The 14,749-nt window shown below is 42.9% G+C and overlaps 1 protein-coding gene across 4 annotated transcripts in view; it reads right to left on the reverse strand.

The window, feature by feature from the left end:
- The window catches only part of fam49al (family with sequence similarity 49 member A, like), a 39,353-nt gene that overhangs the window by 15,579 nt on the left and 9,025 nt on the right, over window positions 1–14,749 (reverse strand). The window contains exons 2-3 of one of the 4 annotated variants that reach the window (XM_040020649.1): window positions 4,547–4,637; window positions 19–98 (exon numbers count right to left, since the gene is read on the reverse strand). In XM_040020649.1, the coding sequence (XP_039876583.1) occupies window positions 19–88 (70 nt within the window). In that variant the 5' untranslated portion in view covers window positions 89–98; window positions 4,547–4,637. Of the gene's footprint in view, window positions 1–18; window positions 99–3,196; window positions 4,638–14,749 lie in introns of those variants that run through there. The other 3 variants (XM_040020647.1, XM_040020646.1, XM_040020648.1) reach the window with 3 other exon arrangements.

Genomic DNA, 14,749 nt, shown 5'->3' on the forward strand with positions numbered 1-14,749 from the left:
ACCCTGGCGCCCACTTACTTTCAAAGTCCAGGAAAAAATGTGGACAGTTCTCTAAATCCTTGCCAAGGACCTTAATGAGGTTCCCCATGGCTGGCGACCTGGACGGGAGGAAACAACAAAATGCATACAGTACCCTGGATCTGGCAACCTGCATCAAAATACACAACCGGCACATGGAGGACGCAGCAGACGCACTTTAGTTTCTTACCCATCTGCACTTGTCTAATTTTCCCCTCTGCATCCTTCTGTCTAAGCAATATGTGCAGAGCGAAGCCGGACGTCCAGTCACAGATGACACCGATTGCAGTTTGTGTCCGATACGCATATGCTGTATTCAATTACAGCACGGCCCAAATCTAGCCGTGAATCATTTAGCTCACTCATTGGGAGTCGCTCGAGCTGAGCGGTGGTTTTAATCCATTTACATTACTATAGTAACCCAATAAAAGCCTGCCATGTGCAGACTGCTCCCCTCTAATGCTCTTTATATACAGCAGTCTATAGATACTTCTTCAGACCACAGGGCCAGATGCCAGAGCGTGAACCCAAGGATCCAAGCTCAAGAGATAAAATTTGTGGTCAGACAGGTACGTTATAAAGTCTCGGGCTTTTCAGCTTATTTCTCCATGAAATACAGAGGTTTTCAGAATGATTTCATAGAATTAAAAAATAATAATTTCAAGGTGTTTAATGGTTTTACTGGTCTGGCCCATTTAAGATCAATTTGGTAACTGGTGAAGCTATTTTCTGCCACTAATCACACTAACAGGAGCGTCTGTGCTCCAAACTACTAGTAAGTACAGGTGCATTAAGTTGTCCACATCTCAATGAAAATATCAGATGTGTCAGCTGAATTTTATTTCTGTGTCTGAAATGATGCTGATGATTTACCTCTGACTGATTCACACACAGCTTCAGTAACACGTGCACAAAACATTTCATACTGTGGAACAAGATGATTTTTAAAATGTTAAAACTGCTTAAACAGGAAGTTTAGAGCAAAAAACACCAAAAAAAAGTCATCCTCCTTAAAGGGGACCTGTTATGCCGTTAAGGAAGCTCCTTATTTTTGTATATACACCGCTCAAGAAAATTAAGTGAACACTTAAAAAACACATCAGATGTTTCTATGCTGATGTTGACTCTGTAGGAATGAAAGGATCCCACATTGTTTGATGGAAATGAAAATGATCATCTTACAGAGAGCTGAATTCAAAGACACCCTGAAAATCAAAGTAAATTATCAAAGTAAATTATAGAGCAGATTACTCTATTTTGCCTATAACAGCAAGGGGGGCAGTCAGTGGTGTCAGGTCCTTCATTCTCCAAGAACTGCCTCCATACTCGTGCCACATGAAGTTGGAGATTGTCATTCACCACCCATTGCACCAGCATAAAGTCTGGGAATGGAAGTAAGGGTTTCATCCTGATACCTAATGGGAGTACCTAACCTGTAGAGGTCTGTGTGTTCCTCCATGGATATGCTTTCCCAGACCATCACTGACCCACCACTTAATCGGTCATGCTGAATGATGTCAAAGGCAGCATTATGTTCTCCACAGCTTCTCCACTTCCTTTCATGTCTATTTCATGTGCTCAGGGTGAACCTGCACTCATCTGTGAAAATCACAGAGCGCCAGTGATGGACCTGCTAATCCTGGTATTCTATGGCAAATGCAAACCTGGCTTCAGGAGCCACCCTCATGATTGTTTGGTCAGATCAGGTCTGATTGAGACTGTGCTGGGAGGAACCACAAACCTTTTGGCAATGGCACGTATTGATGTGCCATCCTGGAGGAGTTGGAGTATTATGTTGATGCCAACCATGCCTCATGCTACAAGTAGCTACAAACAACAACTGTCTCATGATTGCCCCTCGAGTGCACCTGTTGTTAAATTCATCAACACCAAAGCAGCTGAAACTGATTAAAACCCCTCTGCTACTAAACCGAGCAGATCAATATCCCACAAGTTTAATTCCAACACTTCAATGAAAGTGTTCCTTTAATTTTTTGAATAGTTTAAAAATCATAAATGTTGATAAGAAACATGACTTAGCCAAACGCACGAGAGAGTACTTTGAGAGTGACAGTAGATATCCTTTATATGTCAGCATTGGATGCCCCTCCCAGTTCAAAGGTTTGAACTGGGAGGGGCATCCAATCACAAGACATCTGTCCTCATAACCAATATAAGATAAATAACGATTATTTTTAACTCATGCATCTGCTCTTACAGTAAAAGCACGGAGCTGGAAATGAGCATAACAGGTCGCCTTTAATCGTCTTCCTGCTTCTTGCTCGCTTTGGTAGCAGAAGGTAAGCGGCTGCCAAGTTTCACTTCCTCTGCCGTGCCCTTTGTGTTTGTGCATGTGCTGTGTTAGCTCACAGCTGAGGTCTATCAGTTTCCGGCTTCAAGAATAAGCTACAGCCGGCATTTGCATGTTCTCTAGATGCCATCTTGCAGAAAATAAATTAAATGTATCAACTGTCTTTTCCCTGTTACTCAGCAAGAACGGGTGTTGCACTGCAGCACAGAGGAAGGGATGGGGTTACACTGTCCGGTCGCTGAGACAGTTTCACACGAGGACTGCAGCTACCTGCCGTACTCTGTGTCTGCTCCATCTGCAGGTAAATCGCTTAAACGCGGCTGTGTGCTGAGTCACGGCTGTAACCTGTGAGCGTTGGCCCAAAACGCACCTCGTCTCCGACCTGACTTTTCCACCACCTGCTCCGAGAGATGCAAACCGAGCCGACACCGTGAATATATGAATAACGGATCCTCATCTTCGGCCTGACAAGGTGACTACAAAGGCGAAGTCAAGCTGAGATCCACGTCACAACCTCGCATAGAAAGATTTCTCTGAAGTGTTGGTGCGTGTCCGCCTCACAACAGCCACACACGCACACATTAACACACACTGAGTCTGGAGCAGCATGTGGTCCGTGCCGAGAGCAGAGCTGGGCTGATGGTTGCCAGGATACTGTTGGCCTGGTAATATCTTCTCAGCTGAAGATGAAGGAGAAAAAAGGAAAAAAAAACCCAACAGCATCCAGCTCACTCGCACACCGGGTCAATCGCTCACAACAGCGATCCGATGCTTCACTTGTTACTACTCATGAGATTGGTCTTTATTTTGTGGCACGGATGGTAAACGCGATTCATTAAGCTTTAAAGCCAGCCTCTCTCCTCTTACCCTGCTTTCCTATGAGTGTGTGGCCTTTTCGTTTGTCTTTGGTCCTCAGCTTCTTCTCGCACGTCCTCGCCTCCTGTCAGTAAATCCCAGAGTGACAGCGGGAGTCCCACGATGGTTTCCACCGGTTTCCACTCTCGGCTTTTCTTAGAGACTGATGTAAACTTCTGCTCTCGCTCTTTCTCCCTCAGTCTGTCCACTTCACACTTCTCTTTTTTTTAGACATCTATTTAAAGGCCTGTGGGTTTTTTTCCTTTTCTATTTGCTCTATGGGCTTTTTTTTGTTTTGTTTTTGCTGTTGTAAGCTTGTGAGTCTACAGAACATAAGATGTCTCTCTCTCTCTTTTATTGTGTGTGCGTTTATATCATTTCTACTCAAATAGAGAAAAGTCTCTTCTCTCTTTTTTTGTTTCTGACGTCAGAATGGGTTCCTCAAAAATATCCCCTTCAGCTCTCCTTTCTGCTTCACTTCCCTATTTCACCACTCAGCAGCACTCTCCCGGCTTCTTTGGCCTTGTCTTGTCGCAGCACATCTCTGTCAAGGTGCCATTCGGCCTCACTGGTGGCCCTCGGGCGCAAACAAATCCAAGTGGCAGAATGGAAATGGCGATAGGGTAGCGCAAACACACGTTTGCTATTAAAACTTTCCACGAAGCCACTGGATGCATCACAGATGGACTCTCTGGGCGCTGAGACGCAGCACTCTGTGGAATTAGGAAGTGTGTCTTTGGTGGCCACCGGTTGCAGCTCCTCTCACACGCACAGTGTTTGCAGTCTGCCGGCGTTTGAGTGGATGAAAGTGCCTCTCTTATGCAACCGCACAGCACACACAGCTCTCATCTGTAGTCCGGCAAGAGACACCAAAGCGAGGGGCTCCTCGAGCCTTAATAAAGACACAGCCCGGCTCCCACATGGGCCTGAAAAGCAAATCTGGTCCAGACTGGAAGCCAAGCGTCAGCGCTAAGCCTCCCAGCCTCCTTTCAGCTCTCACTGAAAGATTCCTCCTGTTACAGCCCAGGAGCTTCATCAGTGTGGATTTAGTGAGCACAGGAATGGCACTGCCAAGCCTAACCTCTATTAACTCACCAATAATACCATCCGCATTCCCTTTCTATTCTGTCTTTCTTCCTCTCTGTCTCTAACCACAATCTTTCTGTCACTAACTGAGTATTCAGTGGCCTGTGAATCAAACCCTTTAGCAGCTGTACTGTATGCAACGGATGCAGCGACTGCACTCGTTCAGCTCTCATCTTCACCAATCTTTATTCAGAAAATCTGCCTCTCCTCTTCCCCCGAATGGTGTTTTGTACGCTTCTGTTTTTCTTTCTCCGAGTTATCTGCTTGCATTCCTACCTTTGCTTGTGTTTATCCCACTGGAACACTTCACTGCATCAACCAGGGCTTGTCAGCTCCAAACAGTGGTTACAGCATCAGCACCCACAACCTGACAAAGACAGAGAAACAGATTAAGGAGGGTAACAAGAAGGAAAAAAAAGCAGAGGGAGGGGAGTCGGCGTAAATTTCAACTACATGTGGAGACAATGTGGGGAAAAACAGGAATGTAGTGTGTTGTTTATTTGGATATCAAGATGTTAAGAGTTGGTAACGGCAACAAATTAGGAACAAATATGACTGTGATATGATTATAATTGGCCAGACTGAACATGTGACGTCATCCAAAATATGTTCAAGCCTTTGTTTAAACCTACAAATAACAGATTTATTGCCACACACTCACTCTCCTTCAGCTCTGTTCTTTATCTTAACCATGCTTGTTTCTTTAGATAGCCAGTAACTTTGTATCTAGTTGTTTTTAACTGATGAAGGCTACCTTGGTTTGACCAGAAACTGAAAACAGGTCAGTCAAGACCACGACAGTCAAAGAAGATTGTTAATTTAATCTGTATTTATTTAAACTGCCTGAGTGAGTCAGATAAAGCATTAACATGGAGCTCGGTTAGGGGTGGGTTGCAAAATGGCTTGCAGAGCATACCGCTGTTGGCAGGCTAAGGCAGACTAAATAGCTGGCCTTGTATATTTCTTTTCTACATTAACTGAGCACTCACAGCACTTTTTACTAGATTTTTACCCAAACACATATTCATACAGGTGCTTTTTGTGTCACGGGGTGGAAAAGGGACAAGTTATCTAGGGTTTTTTACTATGCATGTTTTGCTGTGTTTTACCTTTTTAATATTTTAATATTGTACACTGGTTTATTTTTATGAGTTTTATTGCATGTTTTTATGGTATTTATTGGTGACTTGTCCTGGAAAGACTCCGCCCCTACCTGATTATGAACCTGATCACACCTGGGAGGTCCCAGAGGCCAATAAGAGGGCCTGGCAGACCACAGAGAAGGAGGCTTAAGGGGAGGCTTGAGAGACAGGCAACAGTGGCGGAGTGAATGGTGTCAGGCGGCGGTGCCTGCAAGCCCGGAGGGCTGGTAAAGGTTGGCGTGGGCTGTGAACGAGGAGACGACGCCAGCGAGCAGGGATCGGAGAGAGCGCTCCGGCTGCTGGAGTAACTGGAGGCCAGATCACGCTTTTGCGGGGAACTAGAGGCAGTGAGACAGTGCTCTACCTTCCGCGGCGAGACGGGCCAGTGCCGATTGGCGTGTTACAAGGAAGCAGCGGGCAGAGTTAAGAGCTCTGCCCACCCGGGCGCGCCGGAGCGGAGAACGCGGACAGGAAGGCGAGGACGCCGCCGGGTTTCCCCCTTGCACACTGCTTGCCTGGATTTTTAATTTTGAGTGACTTTTATACCGTGGCGGACGCCACTGGGTTTTTAATGTTGTGTTTTATTCATGTTTATTGTGTTGTTCCCTGGCCAGGGTTGTTTTAATTCATTTTACATTTTTAACTGTTTAAATATGATAAATTATATTTTAATTATACAGTCTTTAATTCAGTGCATTCCCTTGGCTGCTCCACTGCTCCGTCCGTTTTTGAGGAGGGTTTCCCTCCTTTAGTAACACTTGTGCAAAAATTACCTTCACCTCGGTTACATAAGCACCTAATCTAACATTCACACTCCAATAGATGCATCAGGGGCAACTTGGGGTTCAGGATATTCAGACATGGAGGAGTCAAACCACCAGCCTTCTGACTGGTAGATAATCTACTCCAGCTGCCTTAATGAGCATCTGCAGAGTCGGGTAACAATTCTTTTTACCATAAGCAACTGCACTGCATTATATATATTTAGACCATACACTAAAAGCAGCTGTAATCCACACACAGTTGTGGATTATAGACGTTTTCTATGTCCCAGGGTGGTTTTGATGGAGTAATACCATTTAAAATACAGACGCTTAACAATCTGTTCAGTCTGGGAGCCCGTGAGTGGTGCTTCTTGCTTTCTTCTTTCCATTTTTATGTCTTCATTTAAGCTTGTTAAGCTCATCTTACTGACTGAGCGTCTTGCACACCTCCAGCACTCTTACCCGCTGACTGGTGTAACTATTAACACTGCTGCTGCTGCCATTGCATCATCAAATCTCATCAGAGATTTGTACCACAGGCCTTCAAGCTGGCAGTAGTTAAACCTTTACTTAAAAAGCCATCTCTAGACCCAGCAGTCTTAGCTAATTATAGGCCAATCTCCAACCTTCCTTTCATATCAAAAATCCTTGAAAGAGTAGTTGTCAAACAGCTAACAGATCATCTGCAGAGGAATGGTTTATTTGAAGAGTTTCAGTCAGGTTTCAGAGCTCAGCACAGCACAGAAACAGCTTTAGTGAAGGTTACAAATGATCTTCTTATGGCCTCTGACAGTGGACTCATCTCTGTACTTGTCCTGCTAGAACTCAGTGCAGCGTTCGATACTGTTGACTATGATATTCTATTAGCGTGATTAGAACATGCTGTAGGTATTACAGGTACTGTACTGCAGTGGTTTGTATCATATCTATCTAATAGACTCCAATTTGTACATGTAAATGGAGAGTCCTCTTCACACACTAAGGTCAATTATGGAGTTCCACAGGGTTCAGTGCTAGGACCAATTCTGTTTACATTATACATGCTTCCCTTAGGCAGCATCATTAGAAGACATAGCATACATTTTCACTGCTATGCAGATGACACCCAGCTCTATCTGTCCATGAAGCCAGATAACACACACCAATTAGTTAAACTGCAGGAATGTCTTAAAGACATAAAGACCTGGATGGCCGCTAACTTTCTGCTTCTTAATTCAGATAAAACTGAGGTTATTGTACTCGGCCCTGAAAACCTTAGAAATATGGTATCTAACCAGATTCTTACTCTGGATGGCATTACCTTGGCCTCCAGTAACGCTGTGAGGAACCTTGGAGTCCTTTTTGACCAGGACATGTCCTTCAACGCACATATTAAACAAATATGTAAGACTGCGTTCTTCCATTTGTGCAACATCTCTAAAGTTAGAAATATCCTGTCTCAGAGTGACGCTGAAAAACTAGTTCATGCATTTCTTACTTCCAGGCTGGACTACTGCAGTTCGTTATTATCAGGAAGTCCTAAAAACTCCCTGACAAGCCTTCAGTTAATCCAAAATGCTGCAGCAAGAGTCCTGACAGGGACTAGAAAGAGAGAGCATATTTCTCCTGTTTTGGCTTCCCTTCATTGGCTTCCTGTTAAATCCAGAATTGAATTCAAAATCCTGCTCCTCACATACAAGGTCTTAAATAATCAGGCCCCATCTTATCTTAATGACCTTGTAGTACCATATCACCCTATTAGAGCGCTTCGCTCTCGCTCTGCAGGCCTACTTGTTGTTCCTAGAGTATTTAAAAGTAGAATGGGAGGGAGAGCCTTCAGTTTTCAGGCCCCTCTTCTGTGGAACCAGCTTCCAGTTTGGATTCAGGAGACAGACACTATCTCTACTTTCAAGATTAGGCTTAAAACTTTCCTTTTTGCTAAAGCATATAGTTAGGGCTGGACCAGGTGACCCTGGATCCTCCCTTAGTTATGCTGCAATAGACGTAGGCTGCCGGGAGATTCCCATGATGCATTGAGTTTTTCCTTTCCAGTCACCTTTCTCACTCACTATGTGTTAATAGACCTCTCTGCATTGAATCATATCTGTTATTAACTTCTGTCTCTCTTCCACAGCATGTCTTATTCTGTCTTCCTTCTCTCACCCCAACCGGTCGCAGCAGATGGTCCCGCCCCTCCCTGAGCCTGGTTCTGCCGGAGGTTTCTTCCTGTTCAAAGGGAATTTTTCCTTCCCACTGTCACCAAAGTGCTTGCTCATAGGGGGTCATATGATTGTTGGGTTTTCCTCTGTATCTATTACTGTACGATCTACTGTACAATATAAAGCGCCTTGAGGTGACTGTCATTGTGATTTGGAGCTATATAAATAAAATTGAATTGAATTGAATTGAATCAGGGGAGAGTGCAGACAGGAGGAAGGCAGGATATTTGCAGAATAGTTGCCAGGGAAACACAGCCTCTTATTCTCATGGCAACGCACAGTTTGGTGTTATCAATGAGGTGGGATGGATAGATGGACTTCACTCAATATCTGGAGCACGAGGGGACACCAAAGCATTTACTTTCCTGTAGCAGTGTTAAAGTGCTGTGCAATCATGGAATCGCGTCTTCTGCCTTATCGGGGAGTCATGGACTGATTCAGGAGTCTAATGTTTATTCTGTCAGTGAAAGGGCAAAGGTCAAGCCTTTCAAAGGAGACTAAACCCAAGAGACTAAAGCCCAATCCACATAAAAGATTGATTTGTCACTTCTTGCATTTGCAGCTGTAAGGTGGTTGCTAATCGACATACCGGTGGTCACCAGCAGTGCTAGCTAGCTAGGTAGCAGCAGGCGCTATATGTAAAAACCACAGATTAAATGTGTTGTGGCAATGTTTAGTGTTCATCTGTGTTAAACTGTCGTCTTTACTGTAGAAGAATTTAATATGCAAAGTCACATCTGGTGAGTTTGCAGCTCGGTGCAGACAGAAAACTCAGTGAGTAGCCTTTACACATTTATCCACTTAACAAGCGCAGTTTAAGTTTGCAGACTTATTGTGAACTTTATTCTTGCTCCTAACTGTGGAGCTCTCACACGAGCCCTTTTTGTTGCAGCTGTAACTATTTGAGCCTTTACCAGACAAGAATAGATATCTAATTTTACCCCTGCTTCAGGGCCTCGACTACACACTTTGATGGAGAACTATTTTTTTAAATCTGCTAATTGCTAATCAAATGGTCCACTTTTCCATTAAAGCTACATGCCACTTGTTTGCTTTCTCACCATGCACAAACTTCAGTTTTCATCTCTACTTCCAGCATACATGTTTATATTTACAGCTCGAGGGTTTAAGATGCATCCACCTTTATAGTGCACAGCTTTTCATTTCAAAATCCAATCACCACTAAGTGAGTAATACTGCAGTGTTACAGGAGGCGTAAAAATGGTCCTCATGACTAATGTGCTTGATTAACATTTAAGTAAATACATTTAGTTTATTTTTTTATACAGATGAGTAAAAATGAAGGAAAAATGGTCTCAGGGACTCAGTAAGATGAGGATGCTATCTAGCATGTCACGCCCAAAATTTCGTAAAACTGTTTCAAGATTTGAGCAAATAATTCATATGATTAACTTTATGGATGAATTTACTTACACAAATCTGATCTGTGTTATTACAGTGTTAATATATATACAGAGGACAAAATTATTGGCCGCATTTGTTTTCTAATCGTACTAGTTTTCTTTAGAAAGCATAAATTGTTTATATTTGGACACAGAAACAAAAACTACCAGGGTCATTATAATTAGCCACCTGAAAAAACTTTTTATTGAGCAATAGCATGAACCAGCACTGTGCAATGATGTGCTTTAACTTTGTAATGCTCAAAGCTCGTGAAATCAAGGTCAAACTGAGCGTTAGCTACTATTTACACACAGTATAAAAACTTCAGCAAGGGTTTGGGCTGAAGCTTGAGAAAGCATCACGGCAAAAACAACATAAATTAGTTTAAAATTGAGAACTGTTGATGCTCATAAAGCTTTTTTTTTTTTGCCACTGAGGTGCTGCTTAAGTTTAGAGAAAGAAGGGAGAGGTGTACAAGCTAAAGAGCAGCATCCCTACAATGAAACATGGTGGTGGGAGTATCATGCTGTGGGGACGCTTTAGGATTTCTGTAACTGGAAATCTCGACAAAGTGGAAGGAATCATAAAGAAAAAAGGACGTGAAGATTTTAAAAGAAATCCTCAAGCAGTCAGCAGCAAAACTGGTTCTGGGTTGTCACTTTGCCTTCCAGCACGATAATGACCCAAAACATGCTATTGGTGAAGAGCTACCTGCAGAAGATTAAAGTAAATGTTCTGGACTAGCCTGCACAAAGTCCCTGGCTTGAATCATTAAAAATCTGTGGGGTGAACTGAAGACCAAGGTCACGCCAGAAGACCAGCACATCTGGAGGAGCCTGAGAGATTCACCAAAGAAGACTGGGCTGGGATTGCTCAGGAAACATTTGTGAGACTACAAATAAAAACTACAACAAACAACTGCAGGATGTTATCCAGCAAAAAGGATACACAACTGTATATCAGCAATAAGCTAATAATTTTGACCCTGGTAGATTTTGGTTTTTGTGAAATAATTTCGTTTCTGTGTTCAAAGTAAAATAATGTAAGCATCCCCCAAAAAATGAGGTTAGGAAAAGCTATTTGAAAAATTTGTGTTTCTGTTTAACACAATTTGGGAACAAATTTTTATGAAGTGCTAATCATTCCGTCCTCATTTGGAAACGGTCAAAACAAATCGATGAATACTCGTCTTTTTGCCCTTCATGAGCCTCATCGTGAATCAGTGTCATGTTAATCAAATATCAGACTACTCTGCCGTCTCCAGATGGCAGACACTGTTAGACGAGCCAGCTGGAGGGGACAGTGTTTAAATGCACTCTAGCTGCTTTTTTCAGCAACCTGACAGCTGATATGTAGAGACTCAGACTAGAGGATTATAGGTGGGGCAGGAGAAGACACAGATTAGAAGTCATTGCAGAGACACATCATTCCATTTTGATTCTGCGCTCTCAGCAGGTCCCACCCGTGACTTTTCTCATCCTTTATCTCTTCCACTTTTTCTGCAACCTTCTTTTTTATGCAGCCAATCATTCACTTCTCACCACCTGCAATTTTGACTTGTTCACTTTCTCGTTTGTCCTTTCTTGCCAGATGCAGATAAGTGTGGTATCACAGGATACATCTGTTTTTTTTATACTAACATTAATTGTAACTAGTCTCTACAATGATCATGGTTGCTAATTTCGATCTCGCGCAAAAAGTAACGGAGCATGTGTCTCAAAATCCTAAAACCAAGAAATTTGGCATTTTGTACTTCCAGTTCTCTTCATCTAGAAAGAGAAGAACTCAAACCTGTGACTTTTTTAAGCTTTGCGCTACAACATTAAATATGTAGGTAAATAATTGACCTGTAAATTTCAAAGGTGTTATGTGTCCCAGAAAGGAGTTTGCTAACAAGTGGCTAAACATGACCGCAAGCGATATTAAACGCCGTGACAGTGAGCACAGCAGCTTAGCGGCGATGACGCTCAAGTAGTTCGTTAGTCTCAGTGCTGATTGCATTCAAGCTTTGAAGATCAAAAGTGGCGTCACTTCATGGAGATTATCTTTCTCAGTAAAACGCCTGTTTTCTCCAAGAATCCAAAAAGCCTGTCAAAAAAATACCGCTGGCTATTTTACTGAGACAACCAGAGTGATGCTGGGCTTGCATCATCCTCGTGGAGCTCTTGTATGTTGAAGTGCTCTGGGAGCTCCTCACACTGTCAGATTGGTTGAACTTTGACCACTGCGTGGCATGTCAACTTCTCATACAGCCCACAGAAACCCGTCATGCACCTAGAAGCAGGAAGGAAGGGCAAAAATGGCTGAATAGTTGATGCTGTGTGTGTGAATTCTTTCAAAATAACTTACACGCCTCATTAAGGAAACACTTTGCATTCAAGTGCACAAGTGAGGTGTGTGTTTAACAGTCAGGCAGCGTGTTTAGATGAAGCTTTAAAGATCTATTAACGCTTCAAAGTTAAGGTTTGGAGAGAAACAGGTACAGCTCTGGCTATGGCCGCTGAACCCTGCTGAGAGCCCAAGCAGTGTGTGAGGACACAAGAGGAGACAAAGAGGCTTTTCCAGTAGCAGAATGGGAGGTAGAAGCGTCAGACAAGGCCAGACCATCACCAAAGATTGACCACTGAAGGAATGTTACAGCCAATTTGCCTCAGGCCCTCCCCATCCACATTCATATACAATAATAGATACCGCTGTCCCTCCTTGAAGTGAGGTGGGATGGAGAATGAAAAGAAGAGAGAGGCTGAGTGTGAGAGCAAAAGATGGAGTGCAAAGGAGGGATGGAAATCAAAGGAGGAGGTTACGATTCTCCACCGCTACCCCTCCCCCTTCTCTCGCTCTCTTTCACACACACCAGTCCGGAGGAGAGCACGGTGCCTCGTGAAAGGCCGATTGCAAATGAGCATTGTGAGTCTGCGCTGCTGACAAAGAAAAGAGGATATAATGAGAGGCAGAAAAAAATGGCAGGCAGGCAGATGTGCGGCTCGTTTAAGTTGCACTTGAATCCGTTTCTACAGTGGAACATCCTTCAGTGTGATCTTTTCTCAAGTGAAATAGAGAAGTGGGGCAGCGACTGGGGGATTTCATAGCTTATTTGTTCAGAGGTGGATAAAAAAAACACCTGATGTGTATTTGCCTTTGCTGCGGCAGCTCATTTTGCTGAAGCGTTGAACATGGGAAAATCTTGGGAATTAAATTGAGTTCTCCTCTGTAGTTTCTTTCTCTTTTCTTTCTCAGCACAGATTAATATATGCCTTATATTTAATGTGGTCATTAATATTTGAATACCGTGGCTTGGCTCCGGGGCATTTTCAAACTTGGCAAAGCAGATCTGGAAAAATTACAGCTTTATATATCAGTTTTAATAGCGGTTTTGTCTCTGTGCTTCGGCTGTCAGAGGACATAAAGGAATGTATCTGCAAGCTCTTGTTATCTGTATTTGTGTTGCGGGATACCAATTAGCTGCCATCAAAGAGAACAGGATAGGCTTTTAGGGTTCTACATGCACTCGCAGGGGGGCTCGTGTGTGTGTGTGTGTGTGTGTGTGTGTGTGTGTGTGGTAGTTAGTTATTGTGGTCCCCCTCCCCCATTGAACCCCCTTTTCTAGAACTCCCCACCACCCACTACCTGTAAACAAAGACAGACAGAATATGCGTGCGTGCATGCTGGCGCTCTTTGTTCTTGATGGACTGCTTGCACTGTGTTTTATATAGGTCAGAGGAGAGTGTGTATGTTTGTGTTTTTACATGTGACGATAACTGCAAGGATAGACGTGAACAGCGTGAGCATTAGAGCAGATGCCTCCACATGCAGTGAGCGTGCATTTGGCTGAATCAACATCATCTACATCAGTCAGGATGGACTTTAATTACACTGAGTAATAATGTACTGTATCTTATGGACCTAAAATTTTGGTTGTAAGAACCAGTCGAATGCTTTGTTTTACCTGTTCAGCTGACCTCTGTCCACCCTATCTGGACCAAATGAGGCGTGCTTTATCGTAATTGCATTGTTATAACTAGATTAAAAATTTCAGCTTCACAGGTGCTAAAATATGACTGTATTTGAAAATTGTTTTGACCAGTAAGGAAGCATGGGTAGAAGATGAGCATGGTTTTAAAATGTAGTTAAAAAGGAGATCATCACATGCTTCAACCTGTTTTTGTAAGTCAGCAATACAATATTCTAATATGACTCTAAAAATGTACCCAACCATTGTTAGGCCTGTTTGTGCAGTTGGCAAACTGACAATACTAAGCCTCACTGACAAAAATGAAAAACTACAAGCAGTAGATGTTCTTTATATGCTAAAAATGGGTTATTTTAGCCTGTTACTAGGTGGTTGCTAGGCAGCATAATGACATCCTAATGCGTGATGTAGATGAGAACCTTCAGGGGCCTAAGCTCTATCTGTGTGCAAAGTTTGTTTACTTGACTCCTGGTGGTCAAGCAGGAGTTTGTAGACAAAGAAACAAACACACAGAGATTTTGTGTTTAATATTAAAATGAAATATCCCATAATACTGATGCTCAAGACTGGCTATAGACAAAAATCCTGCCAAAGAAAAACTGTCTTTGCTTATGGGCGTAAATGTGATTTGGTCAAAGCTTTTAACAGAGCTTCCTTTTTTAACACAAAAAAATTCTGTCACTATCTTCTCCACTTAATACCTTAAATAACTTAATCTCTTTTTAAATATTTATTTTGTTTTTGTATAATTTCTTTATCATTGTTGACTTGTGTAGTCAAGTCAGGGGATTTAAGTGAGAGAGGCAGCGAGAGACACAGTGTGTGTAAAACACAGAGAGTGAATGTCACAAGGACGAGGACTACTATAAAACGGTACGTAAAGGCAGTTTGAAGTCAAGTCCCTGGAGTCTCGCTGTCTTGTGATACTCCCCTCCCCTTCAACTCTCCTTCACTCTTTCATTCCACTCATTCCACGTCTGGTTGTATATTTTAGTCCACTT

Source organism: Simochromis diagramma, unplaced genomic scaffold, assembly GCF_900408965.1.
Source record: "Simochromis diagramma unplaced genomic scaffold, fSimDia1.1 OVJJ01000753.1, whole genome shotgun sequence".
NCBI classification, from domain to species: domain Eukaryota; kingdom Metazoa; phylum Chordata; class Actinopteri; order Cichliformes; family Cichlidae; genus Simochromis; species Simochromis diagramma.